The 18,795-nt window shown below is 43.7% G+C and overlaps 1 protein-coding gene across 1 annotated transcript in view; it reads right to left on the reverse strand.

Annotated features, from left to right (window-relative positions):
• Window positions 1-18,795, reverse strand: part of CUBN (cubilin) — a gene marked incomplete at its 5' end in the record, with an annotated part of 151,837 nt that overhangs the window by 36,227 nt on the left and 96,815 nt on the right. The window contains 15 exons of the mRNA XM_082194061.1: window positions 387-568; window positions 1,225-1,365; window positions 3,013-3,222; window positions 3,332-3,510; window positions 5,291-5,465; window positions 6,593-6,776; window positions 7,440-7,630; window positions 9,252-9,398; window positions 10,214-10,411; window positions 11,341-11,533; window positions 11,999-12,180; window positions 13,542-13,747; window positions 16,177-16,309; window positions 17,175-17,303; window positions 18,048-18,161. Coding sequence (XP_082050187.1) covers window positions 387-568; window positions 1,225-1,365; window positions 3,013-3,222; window positions 3,332-3,510; window positions 5,291-5,465; window positions 6,593-6,776; window positions 7,440-7,630; window positions 9,252-9,398; window positions 10,214-10,411; window positions 11,341-11,533; window positions 11,999-12,180; window positions 13,542-13,747; window positions 16,177-16,309; window positions 17,175-17,303; window positions 18,048-18,161 — 2,564 coding nt within the window. The remainder of the gene's footprint in view (window positions 1-386; window positions 569-1,224; window positions 1,366-3,012; window positions 3,223-3,331; window positions 3,511-5,290; window positions 5,466-6,592; window positions 6,777-7,439; window positions 7,631-9,251; window positions 9,399-10,213; window positions 10,412-11,340; window positions 11,534-11,998; window positions 12,181-13,541; window positions 13,748-16,176; window positions 16,310-17,174; window positions 17,304-18,047; window positions 18,162-18,795) is intronic.

Here is an 18,795-nt window from a genome sequence, read left to right on the forward strand (position 1 = left end):
TTGGATAAAGGGGGGCATTGCCACATCAACCTCAGCCTGTCCTCAGTCAGCCCCCACCTTCCTGCTTTCCTATTTACAGCCAATCAGGAGGCAGCACTGCCAGCTAGTTGGCCTCTCTCTGTGCTGTGCTTTACAGAACTCAGCAGGGAGGAGGAAGATGGGGACGAAAACAGTTGCCTTTGCCTGTCACTGGCTCTAGCGCCACCTAATGTTGATCTTCCTGCCCTCTGCCCTATCAGTCCCAATGAGAACCAGCCACCACTAGTCATTCCTAAAAAGCTAGGTGTGTTTTAATTCCCATTGTCCTGTTTTTGTAGTCAATTTAACTTTGCTATGCCGTTTCCATATTCCACAGTAGTACAAATAACCCTTTCCCCCACACTTACAGCCACATAATTCGAGCTACAGTTCTGGTAGAGTCCAAAAGTCATGTCGTGAATGGTAAGGGTGACCCGGCGTCCCAATGGCACCATGATTCTCCATTCGCATTTTAATTTGTGCAGGGCAGAATTTGGATAGTTGGGGGATGTAAATGTCCCAACAGTGCCGCGGAGATCACCTCCGCACTCTGGAACGACACAAATAATAGGCAGTCTGAACTGATGTTTTCTGGGAGAGCAAAAGAAAATGTATAGTGATTCTGAGGAAAGGTCAAGCAAAAGGAATCACTCAGGTGCCTGCCTTGTTTACCATATTTCTTCTTGATTCATATTTAAGGCAGAAACTAAAATCAGAATATCTTACACTGTATCTTCAACTTGAAAAAAGATCTGCCAATAGCAGCTGGACTAGAAGACAAACATAGGCGCCGACTCCATGGGGCCTGAGGGGGCCCGAGCCCCCTCAAAAATTCGTTTGGGGGGGCTCTGCCCCCCAAATAATCTCGGGCGCCCCTCAAGCAGAGTGCCACCGCCGCCCCTCCCCCAGCCCAAAATGCACAGGGTCGGGCTGCATGCCTCCTGCCCTCCCTCCCGAGCAAAAGCTCCACCCAATTTCCTTCGGAGCTGATTAATAGGCGCAACACGCTCTCCCTTATTCGCTCACGAGGAGGCGGCGCCACTTTATCTGCATATTCATGAGCTTATTTATTATTCATGAGCTTTCGCGGGCTCCCCCAATGTTTTTTATAAGTCGGCGCCCCTGAAGACAAACCCAATGGCATGCAATAAGCAATAGTCAAAAGGCAACATATGAAATGGAAACCAGACTGTTTTTGCAGCTCACCTTCAACACTAGCAGAAAAATGTAGTCTGAAGCCTGGAGCGTTGATGGATCCGTCAGAGGAAAACTTGATGTAAGCCAAGTTGCTGGAGGTGTCCAATGCACTGGGTATACTAACACCACAGTATTTACCTAATAAATCCCCTAGGTAGTTAGAGAGAGGAACAGAGAGAGAAGTTAATAAAGAGGGTGAGCATCTGATCTGAGGGTCTCAGGTTTGATCGCTTGCATTTCTAGGCATGGCTGGGAGAGACCCCTGCCTGAAGTGTTGGAGAAACACTGTCAGTCAGTGTAGACTGTACAGAATTGGATAGACCAGTGGTCTGACTCACTGTAAGACAGCTTCCTGTGTTCCAGTCACTGTATTTATTTATATTTACTTGCATTCTGTTTGTATTTTGTGTATATTAGGCAAAACTGCATACTAAAATATGTCCATTAGGAGAAATTTGCACTAAAATGCTTTCCTTCACCACCATCATCTGAGACCCATCTTCATGTGCCTCCTTCCATGAGAGGTCCAAAGGCCTCTAACATTCCTCAGAAAATACAGACACTCTAGCCTCTGCAGTGCGGGATGCAGGTGGCGCTGTGGGTTAAACCACAGAGCCTAGGGCTTGCCGATCAGAAGGTCGGCGGTTCGAATCCCCACAATGGGGTGAACTCCCATTGCTCGGCCCCTGCTCCTGCCAACCTAGCAGTTCAAAAGCACCTCAAAGTGCAAGTAGATAAATAGGTAAGGTTACCTCCGGCGGGAAGGTAAACGGTGTTTCCATGCGCTGCTCTGGTTTGCCAGAAGTGGCTTAGTCATGCTGGCCACATGACCCAGAAGCTGTACGCCGGCTCCCTCGGCCAGTAAAGTGAGATGAGCACCACAACCCCAGAGTCAGTCATGACTGGACCTAATGGTCAGGGGTCCCTTTACCTTTACCTTTAGCCTCTGCAGTGGCTCCACATTTGTGAAATGCTCTCCCCAGAGAGGCTTGCCTGGCACCTTCATTTAGGCGCCAGGTGAAAACGCTCCACTTCAACCAGGCCTTTGGCTGATTAACATTTTATGTCATTTTATACGTGTTTGTGGGAGGCAGGGGGTTATTGGTTTGTTTTTGGTTTATTGTGTATTTTGTGTTTTTAGTTTGTGTTTTTATGCTGTGAATTGCCCTGAGATCTTCAGTACAGTGGTACCTTGGGTTACATCCACTTCAGGTTACAGACTCCGCTAACCCAGAAATAGTGCTTCAGGTTAAGAACTTTGCTTCAGGATAAGAACAGAAATCGTGCTCCGGCGGAACGGCAGCAGCAGGAGGCCCCATTAGCTAAAGTAGTGCTTCAGGTTAAGAACAGTTTCAGGTAAAGAACAGACCTCCGGAACGAATTAAGTACGTAACCAGAGGTACCACTGTACTATTACTATTACTACTACTACTACTACTACTACTAATGCCATTTCTTATTAGGACTTTTCAAGCAAGCAAACAAACAAACAAACAAACAAACAAACAAACAACTGATGTGAAAATATAGAGGACCAAACATAAGACTGAAAAAGCCAAAAATTTAGAAACACCAAAATTGACAGATTTGATCAGCCATAGTAGTGACTGATAGGTTCTGGGGTGGGGTGGGGTGAGGGACAGCACAGAGAGGATTCCAGGATTCTGCCCCAGTTGCCTGCTCACAAAGACAGCCATGCCCTACTCAGAATTGTAATGACTTCAGCAGAAAATCATATCAGACTGTTAGTTCCCCGCACATGCAAGGAAGAAAGAGTAACGACATGGTTTCACAGACCTGACGCATACTGTTCTCGAATTTCCAGGTAGTCATATCCACACTCCGATGAGTTCTGGATATCTAGTGCTTCAAAGCGAATGGTGAGAAAATGACCCACAGGTCCGCGGAGAAACCATTCACACAGCAAATTGTCTGGATAGTGGAGATCAGGGAATCCGACACTTTCAATGACTCCGTTTTGTCCCGTCAGTGTTCCACCACAAACAGCTGCAAAGAAAGAGTCTGATCACGGAAATGGTCATATGTATTCCAATCTTTCATTTAAGGATTTTGGATCAGTAAAAATGCTGGGTATTTATTTATTTTTTCATTTTACCTCTTGAATACTTGACATTGAATCCAGCGTGTGGGTCTATACTGTCTGAACGAAATTTCATATATAAGGTAGAACCAGATGACCTTTGAATGCCTGGTAAAGAATTCCCACAAAGCTTGGCGATTACTGGTGAATTGGCGTCGGCACCATCTCGCAATTCAAGGTAACTTAATGTGCAGCTGAGAGAAGGCAACAGATACATTTAAACTGGTGAAAATTGCTTTGCAACATTTCAGGAAGTATCTGAAACATGGAACTAACATCCTTCAGTGAATGACATGGTAGCTCAATTCTGAGCAGGGCAGGAAAAACAGAGACAGACACCCTAACAATCAATAATACCTAGGGTCACCTGAGATATAAATCAATTATAGAGCAAGAAATATCTAAATAGGTCACAGCATTATGGAGAGTTTGCTCTGCAGTACTTTATCCTCCTGTCTGAAGCATGATTTAAAAAATGGCTTTTGAGGACTGTGTTAAAAAACTGAATTTAGAATGCTTAGTTCTGATTCATTAAGTGCCAATTATGAATGCAATTAGCTCAATCAAGCATTTTTGAAGTCTTTTAATTAAAAACCACTGTAGGAAGAGTAATTGGGACTATCTTCAGACACATATGGCTATGAAATCGACCATATCATAAGGATGATTTTTTTTCTCATATAAATTCAGTGGGAATGCTTTTAGGGCATATAATTGCCCCTGAGTATCAGCAGATGGAGAAAGGAAGGAAGGAAGGAAGAACTTGGTGCATGAAGTGACTGTAGGGAAATGTAAGACAAAGAAGAAAATATCTGCACTAATATTTTTTCTTCTTAATGAAATATACAAGGCAAACAAAACTGAGAATGATTCTTAGAAACCTCTCCTTCAGAAGGCTCTTCACATTTATTTTAACGTTAACAGTACATCCTAAATGGGGGTATAAATGCCGTTTCCTTCAAAAGACGCAGAATTTATAGCAAATAAAATATGCCTGTGAAACAACTGACACAGTCATGCTTCCACTGATGCAATGAATGTAGGTTAGTGGTGGGGAACCTGTTGTTGGACTCCCATCTCCTATCTGTCCCAGCCAGTATGGCAAATGGTCCAGGATGATGGAAACTGCAGCTCAGAAATATCTGGTGCGTCACACGCTCTCAAACTCTGATATAGCCCTTAAAGAAGAACATAATGCTAAGCTAAAGCAAAGCTAGCACTTCCCCCTTCCTTAGGTTGCTAGTTGCCTCCCTACATGTCTTCCTACCTTTCTAGCAGGTTTCAGGAGATCCCACCCTGGCTGTCAGACATCCTGGCTCCTCCCAGTGACCCTATGGCCTCACCCAGCTCACCTAGGCTCCTCCCTTCTCCAATAGCTATGATTCAATTTTGAGACAGAAGAAAGTGCTGATTGGGATGAGAGCTTTTCCCCATCATGGATCACTGAAATATCCCACCATTTTTAATGGGGAGACATTTGACAAGCAGAGAAACAGACTGAATGTTCTGGAGGAGGGTCCCTGTTAGCCTGCGGCTGCAAAAAGGCCTCCCCCCCCCAAGCCAGTGGTACCACTTTGTTTTACTGTAGTGTAAGTACTAGACTGATTATGTTACAACCATACTTCTGCTAGACAATAGCAGCCACTGCGGTGCCATAGAGCCAATGTCCTGAGATCAGTGCTTCCATAGCTTACTGGGATGGTGCACAGGTGGGAAGTGGTGCCCCAGCAGATGTGCTGGAATGGTGAACCTGCACAGCTCCCCCCACTGCCCTGCCCTGTCCCTGCACCATCCCAATAAGTGGCAGCAGTGTTGGTGCCAGGAGAGCTCTGCTACACCAGCCCACCATGCCAGTCACTCCTGTCTTTAGATTTAGAAGAGAAATAAAAGCAAGAACCCCATTACATTAACCCCAAACCCTCCATGATAGCTTCAGAAAATTTAAAGAAAGGTAACACAACAACGTGCTCCTACTTGGGTGAAGACTGGATATCAAAGTGATCTTCAAACTGCAGCTCCACTGCAGCCCCATAGGGAGCAATGATTGTCCACACACATTCAGCATGTGGTTGGTAATTGCCAGGATAGCCAGGTGAGGAGACAAATCCCGAGGGGTTGGACTGGCTGATATAGAAGTTCCCTCCACAAGCTGGAAACAGAAGATGAGGAGGAGCTGGTTGAATACTATAAGAAATGTGTATAATAATGTCTTTTATTATAAACACACTAAAAAGGATCATCTATGAGACCCACCTTCATTTTCTGGTATCACAAGGACAATACACAATACTTTCTTCTGTTGTGGTTTTTCTATGTGCGTGTGGAAGTTCTGACATGGAATCGTTTATAGCTTTGGTTTTACCAGTTCTGCCCTTCCTTTCAAAATTAACACACAGATGCTCTCTTCATGAGTTATCCTCATGGAGGGGACTTCATGCAATGATCATGGCATGGGGCCATTCCACTGTCCCTGTCCCTTGGATGCACATGCAATGATATATGCAGAGAGGAAGACCTGCCTGAGAGCAGCTCTTTGTGCATTGGTTTCTATGCAGTTGTGACACCTGCATGGTTGGGAGTCTCAGCTGCGTGGAAGTTCACATCCATGCAGATGTTCATGCCTAGCTTCCTCCCTGCAGATATCTACACCAACACACTGACGTCCAGAGGGTGGGGCCAGTGACATGCCCAATGCTTAGGGGCAAGACCAGCGGCATGGCCCTGCTTTCCAGTCAGCCCATAATGCCCCTTAAACTGGGTAATATGTAAAGGAGGCAAGTTTCTCCTCATATGCCATAGAGACTTTGTAGCTGTTTCCCTACAGGCATTCATAAAACACCAACTGAGAAATATGCCAGTGTGGTCCTTCACCAGGAGTATTAGGTAATGTGCAAATGAGGTCCAGGGATGTATTTTGACCAAGTTGGTGCTCCTCCACTCAAGCAAGGACCCCAGCACTGAAGCCATGCTGAATTTTTGGAGTATATCAACAGCTATCAACTAAATGGGCTCTCTAAGTTTGGAGGCACTATGTCACAGACTACCAGAGAGCCACTGGTTTCCTGCCTTGCTTGTAGGCTTTCCTGAGGCATCTGGTTGGTCATTATGGTAAGAAGGATGGTGGTCCAGATGGAGATATGGTCTGAGCCAGTTGGGCACTTCTTAACCATTTAATGTTCCTGTCAATCATGGATCCCGGCATCATTTGAGAACCACTGATTTAAAGTATCATGAATGTTTCGGCAGCCCCTGTTTGTATTTAGTGCCAATACTCACCAAGACCCTTTGCCTCGTACTTCAGTTTGAAACCTTGCCCTCCATTACTGCTATCAGAAAGGAAGTGGACAAATAGCTGGTTGTCTGTGGTGTACATTGTAGAAAGGGAATTGCTACCACAAAAGCGTCCATTCCTGCTGCTAGGTCCTAACGGTGGGGCAGAAAGATCTGGTCCGTTCCTAAGCTAAAAAACAACAACATTAAGTGTGCAAGATGATTTATTTCGTTTTCACAACAAATCTATGAGAACAAGCTATTACTTCCCATTTTGAAGATGTGGAATTGAAATGGACAGATACACAGCTACGTGCCAAAGGCTACTCAATTAATCCAGGGAAGAATTGGGATTTTAACTCAGCTGCTTCAGGCCTAAGGCCTTTTAACATGTCAGAAAGTCAATAAATCCACTATAGGTTCTGTATCTCAACCCAGAAAATGAAAAAGGGAAACGCTACTGTTTTATGAAGGGACCTCCGGGCTATCAAGGACCCAGTAAGAAGTAAGCAAGCTGCTTACTGGTCCCTGAGGTATTCTGGACCCAAGCCAGTTTAGGCTTTAAATACAATAACCTATGATTTTATCCAGTAAATTCATCCCTTTACTACATGAACTTCTGCCTGTGTAACAGAGTTTCCTCTTCCTACCTTTTCTATGTGCACCCTAATCTGTTCTGGGGTTGAAGAAAACCTGGAACAGATTGGAGGTGTTCATGTGGGGAAGGAAGAAGAAGGGCTTTGCTCTAATGGGATGACTTTATTGGATAGAACCACCACACTGTAAACTGGTGCACAGAAACAAAAGAGTAACTGGCTGAGCTATTTCAATATTGCTTTCCTCTTGTCCTCACCTCAACATAATCTCCATGACTGCAGGCAGCATCTTCATTTATCACCTGGAACAGCTCCTCAGAATGGATGCCAATGATGAAGCCAACAGTAACCATAACATGCCAAGAACAATTAAGGTTAGGAGGATAGGTTTGCGGATAGTTGGGTGAAGTGATCACACCACTGTCTGTGTACAAATAACCACCGCAACCTAAGTTAAAGGAATAAGACTCCGTTAAGGAAAGGACTGTTTAATTTTTTTTATTATATATCATTCCTATCCTGTCCAAATCTCTGAAATCTCAGATTTATCAATTTGGTGCTTCTAGCTCTTATAGAATCACACCCCCCCCAAAGCAGTGCATATTATGAGCCAGGGCCAAACTCGTAACATACATGTTTTCAGGCTCAATTAATTCATTTGTAGGAGATCTCCTACTAGATCTACAGATTATGCCAGTCGCTTTAATTACAGAGGCAGGGAACGGGATCCAGCTGGCAGGACAGATCCCGAATGGCACCTTTCTCCATGGGCCACCTTGACAGGTAAGTGTGGCTGCCCACCTGTCAGTCACCTGATGTCATACAATGTCAAGTGAATCTACATTGAACCTGTGGTTTTCATTGGTAGAATTGGGATGAGCACTCTTGGTGAACTCCCAATGCTTCCTTTGCAGCTCTGACCTTAACTCAATTTGCAGTTGCAAAAAAAAAAAATCATCATTTGCAGTTGTGGCTTGAATTCACCCTGGGGCTACAGCTGTAAAGGAAGAATTCAGAGCACTTTAGAAATGTGCTCCAAATTCCTCCTTTCTGGCTGTGGTTCATCACTTTTTGAATTTGGCACCTTTTCCTGTTGCTTCATGCTTACTTGAAGTTAAGTCCCATTGTGGCCAATGAGGCTCTTACTTCCAGGTAGCATGTATAGGATTGCTGCTGTTGTGCCTTTTCCGCAATCAAATTTGTCACTAATATATCTTGCAATACAAAAAATTAAGAACTAATTCTCTCCAGTGCCAGATATGATGTGTAACATGTGGCACTTGGTGCTTCAGCAAAGGTTTGTTTCATGATTCACTGGCTACTTGCAACCAAACCTATCTCTCCCACTCCAGTTTGCTGCTGAAATGCCAAACCTACAATAACTGTGGTGCTATTTCCTTGACAGGGGAAGCGACAAATTCTTCTGAAGCAACAGTAAATGTTTGGAAATGTATGAAGGACTAGACATCTCCTCTTGTATCATTTTAAGATTCTGTAATTTGATTATTCTGTTTCTCCAGAACACAGAGGTACATTAAAAAATAATCAACTTGCAGCAGTCTAATCCTGTTATCATATACATCTGGGTTCCTTCCCTTTCTTTCTTTATTTCTTTCTTTCTTTGCATTTGTAGGGACTTCCAATTTTTTTTAACCACGTAAAAACAGTTGCACTGTTTTGTGGTATGCAATTCATTTTCCTTAAAAAAAAACCAAAACCAAAACAAAACAAAAACCCCACAGCAGTACAAAGGCAGCCTGCAAATCTTACCATAATAGAGAAATGTTTTCTTAGTTTGCATTTCCAGGCAGATATCCAGGCAGATATCAGCAACAATAATTGTGCAGTGGTTTTGAAGTTACATTTGAAAATTGGGTGAATTTAAGATTACATCTCAAAAAACATGCACCCGTGGGATTCACAACATTTATGTGTGTGTGCAGAGCATTATTGCAGAACAGGACAGGCAACAGTATAAAAATTAAAGAGATTCTATAATCACTTCCTTCCAGCCCCCCCCCTTTAAATCTGCAAAGGCACTCAAAGAACAGTTTTAAATGATGACTTACTTTTGTGGTAAGAAGCATTAAACCCAGCACCGGTAATGCTTGCATCTGAAGTGAAGCGGATGTACAAAGCATTCCCAGTGGATCTTATTGGTCCAGGAACTTCACGACCACATAGAGTGGCCAGGACTGGTGCAAGGCTGTTGTCTCCTATGAAAAGAAATGGAAAATTGTGTTTCCATACTTCCATTACTTGTGAAAGAAACAGCCATGTTTTATTTGGAGAGGCAATGTTAGAGCTGGAAGTTCTCCGTTCACCATTTCATTGGTAGACAGAAGATGGACTGGTTTGCATGCAACACTAAGCCAAACCATGGCAGTGGGAGTCCATGAGTGTGTGGGTACTCACAATAAAAACCATGGCCAACATTTTCCTCGTCATGTTTTCCTGCTGTGGTGCTAATCAGAGCTAAGCCATGGTTTGGCTTAGTGTTGTGTCAGAACCTAGGCTCATGGTTTGTCTCTGTTCAGACTTTGTGGCAGGTGCATGGTGGCCTTTGGAAATACTTCTGTGCGGCATTTTAAAACGCAGTGGTATGGAGCTGCAACAATAGCCTCCTGGCAGCATCACCATGGCTACTTAATGGAAGAAGGAAGGGTGTGTGTGAAATGGTGCTGAGGTTGAGGCTATGTGAGTGCACCAGCAGAGCCAATCTAACACTCCTGGCGCTGCACCCATAAGGCCCTGGGCCTTGCCTTCTGCTCACCCTCCTCCTAGTAAGCAGAACTGCCACTGCCACTAGGAGGCTATTGCTGCAGCTCTGCTCCATTTGATAGCCCTATCTGATGGCAGAAATCTGTGAGAGGCACTTATTAGAGGGATGAGCCCCAGTTCACCATGAGTCTAACACAATAGGGGAAGACATGTAGACATGGGAATTTGGCAAGCATGAGAATTGCAAATTGCATAAACCAGGATTTCCATTTGCGGGCCACAACTATGGAAAGGTGCCAATGTTTCTCACCATCTCTCAGGACAAGTTTATCATAGTTGCATGAGCGATGAGACTCAATATCCAAGGATAGGATATTGATCTCCACTGTTGAGTCTGGCGCTCTGATAACCCATATGCAATCAGCAAAATTTCTGTAGTTTGAAGGCCAGTCCGGTGAAAACAGAAATGAAGGCGTTTCACTGGTTCTTGAGAAACCTCCACAGGCTCCTGCCATGAAAGAGAGAATCATGGGTAAAAATAAATTATTTTTTCATTGTGTTTAGTGACAACACTATTTGTTTCTCTTCCATGTTTGTTTCTATGTATTGTAGCCCTCTAGATTGCTAGATTACAGCTCCCATCCTCCCTGATCATTGGCCATGTTGGCTGGGACTGAAGGGAATTGGGGTCCACTGGTGCCCTATCCCTGCTAGAGCATGTGTACTTGTGTGTACAACATGCGCATGCATGCATTGGGCTCACCTAATGTCTTCTTGATACAAAAGCAGGGCCTCCCCTGATTATTTTAATATGTGGGCAGGGAATGGGCCTCTGTTGCTCCCCAACAACTGGCCTTGCATTCTGACACTGAGGTTCAGTGTAGCCTTTTATCCTCCATGAATTTGTCTAATCCGCTTTTAAAGGAATCTAAGGCAGTGAATCTTGTTGCAAATATAATGTAACTGAGCTGTCGCATCTACCTGACAATTAATGCAATCCCTCTTACTGCTGAAACCACCTCGTATTGAACAAAAGGTTTGCTATACAATAGGTAGCTAATCTTCAAGACAAATGCCGCAGGTGGAAAAGTTGGTGGGGTTGTGATTTCCTAGGATAAGAGAAGAGGTCTATGGGCTTAACTGTGTTGCAGAGTCAAGCCTGTCCTCCTGCCTCTCTGTCCTGTCCTGTGCTATCACCTGCTCCTTGATTCTGTATAGAAAAGCCAAGGCAACACTAAGCTGGCACGTGTACTGGCACGCACACTAGAAAGGTATGCTCTCAAATGTTTCACTTGGCTTAAAAGCATGCCTGAAAAAAGGTTGACTATCACTGGATGATAGCATTCCATCACGCAGACTAACAAACATACGCTTTCATTATCTGCCTTTCTCTCAGTCGCTGAACGAAAAGGTTAGCCACATGGACAGGAGACCAACCTATAGGAATGGCACGTCCCACAGCTGTAGGTGCTTCCACCACATTCCAATCCAAAAGGAAGCCCTTTCCATTTACAGAAAAATCAGAGGTGAACTGGAGAGTAACAGAGCTTCCAGAGGAGGTGAAAGAAAATGGGGCTACACCACAGTACGTTCCTATGAGACGAAAGCGCGTGTTGGGCCCATCATATACCTGCAACAGTGAGAATAAAGATTAGTAACACTGTTGGGTTTTTTTAGATGCAGTCAACATTTCTCAGGATGCACTTTTCTGAGCAAATTTCTGACAGTTCTCCTCACCCCCTTAAGGAAAAAGAAGGCCACTTTTCAGAATTCCCCCCAAATACTCCCCACTTTTTGTGGCGGCAAAGACTTCCTGTTTGCTTCTGCCAGAAAGGTCCTCCTTGTGGGTCTCCCCCAGGGCATCTGGATGGCCACTGTAAGAACTGGACTAGATAGGCCTTTGGCCTGATCCAGCAGGGGTCTTCTTATGCTCTTATGGTGGGAGGATCGAAGTGGTTGCATGTGTGGCCAAAAGACTGTTTCATGCCTCAGCTCATTTTAAGTTGAGATATAATCATCTGATAGCTCCTTTTGCTTTGTGACTTATTTGTAACAGAGTTTACCAAAATAAAAAAGTTTGCAAGTTCAAGCCCACCTTCAGCTTGTCAAAGTAGCAGTTATACGTATCTTCAATATCCATCTGTGTGATCTGACCATGGACCACTTGTGTTGTGTTGCCAGTTATTGTCCACTGATAGTTGGAGTAGTGAGGGTAATTTCTAGGCCACAGTGGAGATGCAATTTGTCCACTGCTTCCCACCACAGTATTTCCAAACACTGAAAAATAAGAGGTTGTTGTTGTTGTTGTTGTTGTTGTTGTTGTTGTTGTTGTTAATGTTCTGTTGAATGATTTTGCTATGTAGGTAAAAGAGGGGAGATTTTCTTCGAAACCCTCTCCACCCCCAAATTGTTGTTGTTGTTTAGTCATTTAGTCATGTCCGACTCTTCATGACCCCATGGACCACAGCACACCTGGCACTCCTGTCTTCCACTGCCTCCTGCGAATACTGCCTCCAATTTCCCCTTAAGTTTCATTTCCCCTTGCAAGGCTTTGTTATTTTAACTTAAACGAAATCTAAGCATGTGGGTACCATCATGGACAATGTGTTGGGGCTGCACAGCTCACCTGACCTCCCTCTAGGAGAGCTACTGCTGAACGGCAGGATGGAGAAGGGGGTGACGGCAGGTAATGCTGAGGTTGGCACAATGCAGAAGGGCAATCCTGCCAGCATGTTTGCACTGTGCCAACCTTGCCACTGCTCTCCTTCCAAGTATGCAGCAGTGACTCAGCCAGAGGGAGGTCAGGTGAGTGGTGAAGTCCCACTACGCTGTCCACTCCTACCGGAGTGAAGAGGGACCCTGAGCTGTATCAGGGTGTCCTGATACAAAAGAGGACATGGCTCCTGCACATTTAATAGCTGTATGGAAAGGGGGATTTCAGCAGGTGTAGTCTTGTTTTTAGAGTTGAGTCAGTGTACTAGTAATCCACCATTTTTTACTTTCTGAATTTTGTACGGTATTTTTCCCCTTCCACATTGCCAGTGCATACCTGCCACCTCTACCACAGACACCAAGGGTCTCTGATTAAGAATGTACCCAATGGCAAATCACATGCTCTTATTTGATGTAACTTTTACATTGCCTCTTCATATTTTATGGATTTTTGAATTTACATGTGCCCAGGGGATTTATTTATCTTCAGTACTTATATATGATGTTGGAAAAGACCCTGATGTTAGGAAAGATGGAGGGCACAAGGAGAAGGGGATGACAGAGGATGAGATGGCTGGACAGTGTTCTCGAAGCTAACAGCATGAGTTTGACTAAACTGCGGGAGGCAGTGGAAGACAGGAGGGCCTGGCATGCTCTGGTCCATGGGGTCAGAGTCACACATGACTAAACAACTAAACAACAGCAACAACTTATATCCCACCCACAACAGGTGTGTCTGTGTGTGAACTAAGCTATCACAAAGTTAAGGAAGTTACATGATGCTACATATTGTTGGCTGGAACTCTCCAGAAGTTAAAACACAGTAATATTATCAAGGTGTATGTCTACACATATCTTTCTTTCTTTCCTTGCTTGCAAATGATCTGTAAAGTAATTGCTTCTGTTTGAGTTCAGTATTTACTTACTGTGAGCAAATGTGGCCTGGAAGCCCCTTCCATCACCTGAGGCATCTGAGACAAATATAACCCACAGGCCGTGCCCAGTGATAGACGTATAATTCTCCATCACAGAGTCGCCACAGAATCGTCCCACCAGATGGCCACTGGAATTGGCTTCTCTAATTTCTAGGTAGTCCTTGTTGCAGTCGTCACTTGCTTCCATCTGAAAATCTCTGTTTTCAACAGCAATGTGAGCACATTAATTGACATAACAGCGCATGGGATAAAATATAAAATACAAAGGGAAATGAATGTACTGCATCAAGCAATTATCTCTCAGTGATTCTACAGTTTTCCTCTTACAAGGGTCAGTAAAATGCCAATGGTATTTAAGGGCTCCAAAATATTCTGTATATAATAGGATCCAGTCCATTTGCAGTGTAATGCATGTGGGAAAAGTTATCAGTGAGCCTCATCACATTTTTACAAATTGCGGCTATCCTGTTATACTGTCTACTTCTATATCCTATCCTTTCCGTGGGTGGTATCCAACTTAGTTTTACTAAGTGTAGACCCACTGAAATTAATAAACCTAACTTAGTCATGGTTGTCAGTTCCACTGGGTCTACTCTGAATTAGCTGAATACCACCCATGGTATCCTGTTCACCCTATGTGCTATAATGCAGGGTTTAAGGCATCAGTTTACCACTCTACACATCTGGAAGGGCATGCTCTTCAACTGAGATGAACCAGCTTGCTTGACACACTGGCATTTGTAAGTCAATTAACACGTTGGCTTGTGGATCATGTGGCGTAATGGGTCAGGGCATCTGGACGTTAACCAGCAGGTTGGTGATTCGAGCCCAACCTGGGATGGCTGTGGGCAGGTTTCCTGCATTGCAAGGGGTTGAACTAGATGGCTCGCGAAGTCCCATCCAATTCTATGATTCTATAATTCTAATCTATAGAAATGCATCGTTCAGAATTCTTTCAATTTTAAGGAAATGCATCATTTGGGGGTGTTATTTTTTTGGGGGGGGGAGGTTCAGTGTTTATTTTGCTTTTTAACTGCATGAAACCCAAAGGAAGAGCTCCTTGCCATTTTAAAGGTTCTGGATGTATTTTTAATTTTATTTTTTGTCCATGGGTGTGTATGCATTCCTTGCAAAATGCATGACTTTGAAAGCACATGAGATGGGTTCTGGCTTAATTGCTAAATGAAAGATGCTGATCCGCAATTTTGTCTTAAATCATACGTTTGCCCTTATACAGAAGTTGTTCTTTCTCATCCAAGGGTTTGTAGAGAATAGTTGATGGTTCTGAGCAGGGATTATATAGCGATTATATAGGATTCTGCACATACCTATAGACCCTATTTCCTTAAGACACATTGGCCAAGTATTCTTGTGAGCAAGGGAGGGGGGGTTAAAAATTGGATCCTCTGCATCTCAAAGTTTCACCAGCAACAACTTGGCTGACTTATTCATTCTTGAACAAATTGGCTTTGTCACATGTGTACATCAGGAACTAATCTGAACCCCGCATGCTAGGTAAACTGTATTTTTCCTGTATCAAAATTATATTCTGTTTTTCGAAGGTCAGCCATGAATAGAAAATCAAAACCAGAGTTTTCTATGGTTAACATGCACAAAATATCACTACTCAGATTTCCTTCCAGTTTAAGTGGGCCCATGTCTCTTCAGGGCACTATGAAATGGAACCAAAAGCCCATCTGGACACACTTCAAACTCATTTAGAGCTATTCCTTGGAACATGCTAGAGAAGTAATTTTGCAAGACCAATATTCAAAAAATAAATAGCTTTTCCCAAATAAAAAGAGACAAAACTGATAACAGACACAGCAGATAATAACTGACATCTTAAAGATGGTTCAAAGACCTCCCACTATTTCGTGATTTTCCTTTCAGTTATGAAGAACTGGGAAGGAACTGCTGACACCCACACCCACGTATGTGTGTGTGTGTGTGTGAGAGAGAGAGAGAGAGAGAGAGACACACACACACAGAATGCTATGGGTGCTGGCCTTATTGGCACATTTGTGTGTGCATGTCATTAGATTTAATTGCTTAGTGCACTGACGTGGATGTACTTGGTTTTTTGCCTAGAAGGAGTGTGCACATAGGATTTCATGATTTCCTCAAGGAGATAAGGATGAACTGTACCTGCTTCATTCTGCATTGTACATTCATTTCTTACAACTGTGCAAGAGACTCTGGACTAGGAGGAAAGTATTTGGGAATGAAATACCAGTTCAGTTTGGTGAATCATAGACATGTACTATAATAGCTGCTTGATTAGTCTGGGATATATATGTGTGTATTTGTTTTGCAAGAGACCCCACAGAGGCAAAAGAAGGAGGATATCTAATAATCTCTCCTTGTTTATGCTATACCAGAGGAGTGGCATTTACAGCATAGAATGCAATTGTTTCAACATCTACCACGATATGCTCTAGATAATGCACGGCGGAAGAAACAGACGGGAGGCCCTTTATGGCCTCTACTGTGTTCTTTTTCCAAGTTGTTGTGGGCACCGCTACACTTTTACATGCTGGTAATTACATTTCCTACTAAACACAGCATTTCCTTCCTGGAGCTCCATTAAAAGGCTGAACAATAACCCTTTGGAAATTCAATTTACGTGAAAGACAGCTGGAGCCGGTTGCCAGGGGAGACCAGAATGTTCCAGACACATTCAATATTTGGCGGGTAAGGCTCAGGGAAGTTGGGGCTATTGAAGGCTCCTCTCTCCATATGGAAGGTCCCTCCGCAGGCTGCAAAGGAGAGAGGGAGAAATGAGCTGCAAGAAGACCAATGGAAAAGGAGGAAGATACTGCAAGCAGATTAGAGGTTTTGATAGCCACAAAAATGTGGGAATTCCCTTTTGTGTAGCTTCTTGAGAAAAGCAAATATCTCCATCTCGGATTTATGACTCAGAACAGGAAATCCTAGTTATAGGAAGCTTCTCTAGTGGATCAGTTTCTCTGCTCTTGCACATTGTGGGGCTGAAAGTGTTCCATGGTCCTCATATGGCACTTTTGCATTAAATGAAAGGTGCAGGCTAGAATACTTTTTTAAAAATGTTACACTGCAGATTCCTGCCTAGCAGGTGGCATCAAACTCCATAAACCACTGGTTTACCTGGTTCCCTGCCACTGCCACACACTCTTCAGAGCCCTGCCAGTCCCTGACAACAGGTGATACCAAGCACCCATAGTTCACTCGCCTAAAGCTGCTCTGTACTGACCCTTGGTTATCAGCCAATAATCACTCCATCATCTTCTTCAGTCTTGGATTCCCAGGTGTTGGTGGACAACGGCTCCAATCACCCATTGGCTAAGTTGGGTAGAGATGATAGAAGCTGTAGTCCAATAACATCTGGGGACCTAGGGTTGAAGAACATGGTTGCACAAGACCCAATGTCCACTTGCTTATTGACTGGGCAACCTGTAACAGACCCTCATTCCTACTGGGCTTTCACTGACTGGCTTTACTGGTTCTTCCAACCAGCTTCCTTTCCTAGCTCCAGCCTTGCTCTTTCCTTCTTTACGAGATTATTGCTCAAAGCGACTGTCTCATATTCCCAATGCCAAGCTATAAATTGTTACCCCATCCTGGAGTATTCAGAGACAGGCTTACCAGATGTTGATGCAGCAACAATGGCATGGAAACCTTTGGCAGTATTTGCATCATTGGAGATGAAATTGACAGACAAAGCACTGCTGAAAGAAGTGACAGGATGTGGAATGGTGGTGCCACAGTAGCGCCCTGAAAAGACCAACATAAGATAAATTAAATGTTTGATAGACCTTTTGGGAGCAAGGGGTTCTGTTTCATCCATTAATCATGGGCCTGTAATCAGTCCTCATTTCTTTATTTTTGCTGTTTAAAGAAGTTTACTATATTGCTGTTCAATGGAGCTTCTGGGATAGCTTTCAAAATGAAGATACAGGTGGCCAAGGGCCTTACTACCTGTTATATTTATGACATAGGAAGTCCTCACATTGGGGGGGGGGTTAAATTCAGTGCCAGGTGCAGAAGAGAGGTAAAGGGACCCCTGACCATTTGGTCCAGTCATGACCGACTCTGGTGTTGCATGACTAAGCCGCTTCTGGCGAACCAGAGTAGCGCACGGAAATGCCATTTACCTTCCTGCCGGAGTGGTACCTATTTATCTACTTGCACTTTGACGTGCAACTTTCAAATTGCTAGGCTGGCAGGAGCAAGGACTGAGCAACGGGAGCTCACCCAGTCACTGGGATTTGAACCACCAACCTTCTGATTGGCAAGTTAAACCACAGAGCCACCTGCGTCCCATGCAGAAGAGGGGGGCACTGCACAAATCCACCCCACACCTGGTATTAAATGTCACCTATCCTTCCATCCATTCCCAACTTTAAAGGTCACAATTTTGTCTGCAAACAAGTGAATTTGCTAAAACAAGAACAATAATGATGATGCAAAATAATAATAATAATAATAATGCAACAAAATAAGTAAATGCTAACATACCCTGCAGAGGTGCATCATAATTATCCCCTTCCTGAATTTCTACGTAATCAGTGGTGCAATTATGCCGTCTGTCTTCAGTTTCAAAGTCAGTAAATGACAGTGTGACATGATTGACTGTTGGGAGAAAGATATGTAAGGGAAGGTTTTGCATTTTACAAAAGGAGGAACTGAGTAAATGTTCACACTGAAGGCTGGCTAGCTATTTATTTATTTATTTATTTATTTATTTAATTTGATTTCTCTCTCTCGCCAGGATAGAACCACTTAATCATATTGAGATGGTTCAGACATTGCATGAACAAGGAGCCTCGGGCTCATGCACTCCTCCTTCCCACTGTTCTAATGCACAGCGATCTCCCTTCTCCTTTCCTGGTCTGCACATATATTCACAATTCTATCTGCAAATGAATGCTAGTTTCAAAGAGCTGTGGGCTCAAGACTTGCATTTGCCCTTTTGTAATTTGAGCTTCATAGCGTTCAGCACAACCTTGAAACCTTATAGTTGGGGCACTTAGGGACAGAATGACGAAATTGTACATTATCTCATTTTGCCCCAGATCCTAAGATTTTTCGCATTGATATCCACTCAGAAAAAGATTTAAGTGTCCCTTGGTCATGCCCATCTACCAGGATGCAGGACTTCCTGCAAAGAAGAAAAGAAGGAATTTTGCATTGTTATCACAGATGAGGGGAGGATGTTAGTCATTCAGCCTGTTTTCCCGCAAGAGAGGGATGTGTGTCTTTTGTT

The sequence above is a fragment of the Podarcis vaucheri genome, assembly GCF_965113315.1.
Source record: "Podarcis vaucheri genome assembly, chromosome: 12".
Lineage (NCBI taxonomy): Eukaryota > Metazoa > Chordata > Lepidosauria > Squamata > Lacertidae > Podarcis > Podarcis vaucheri.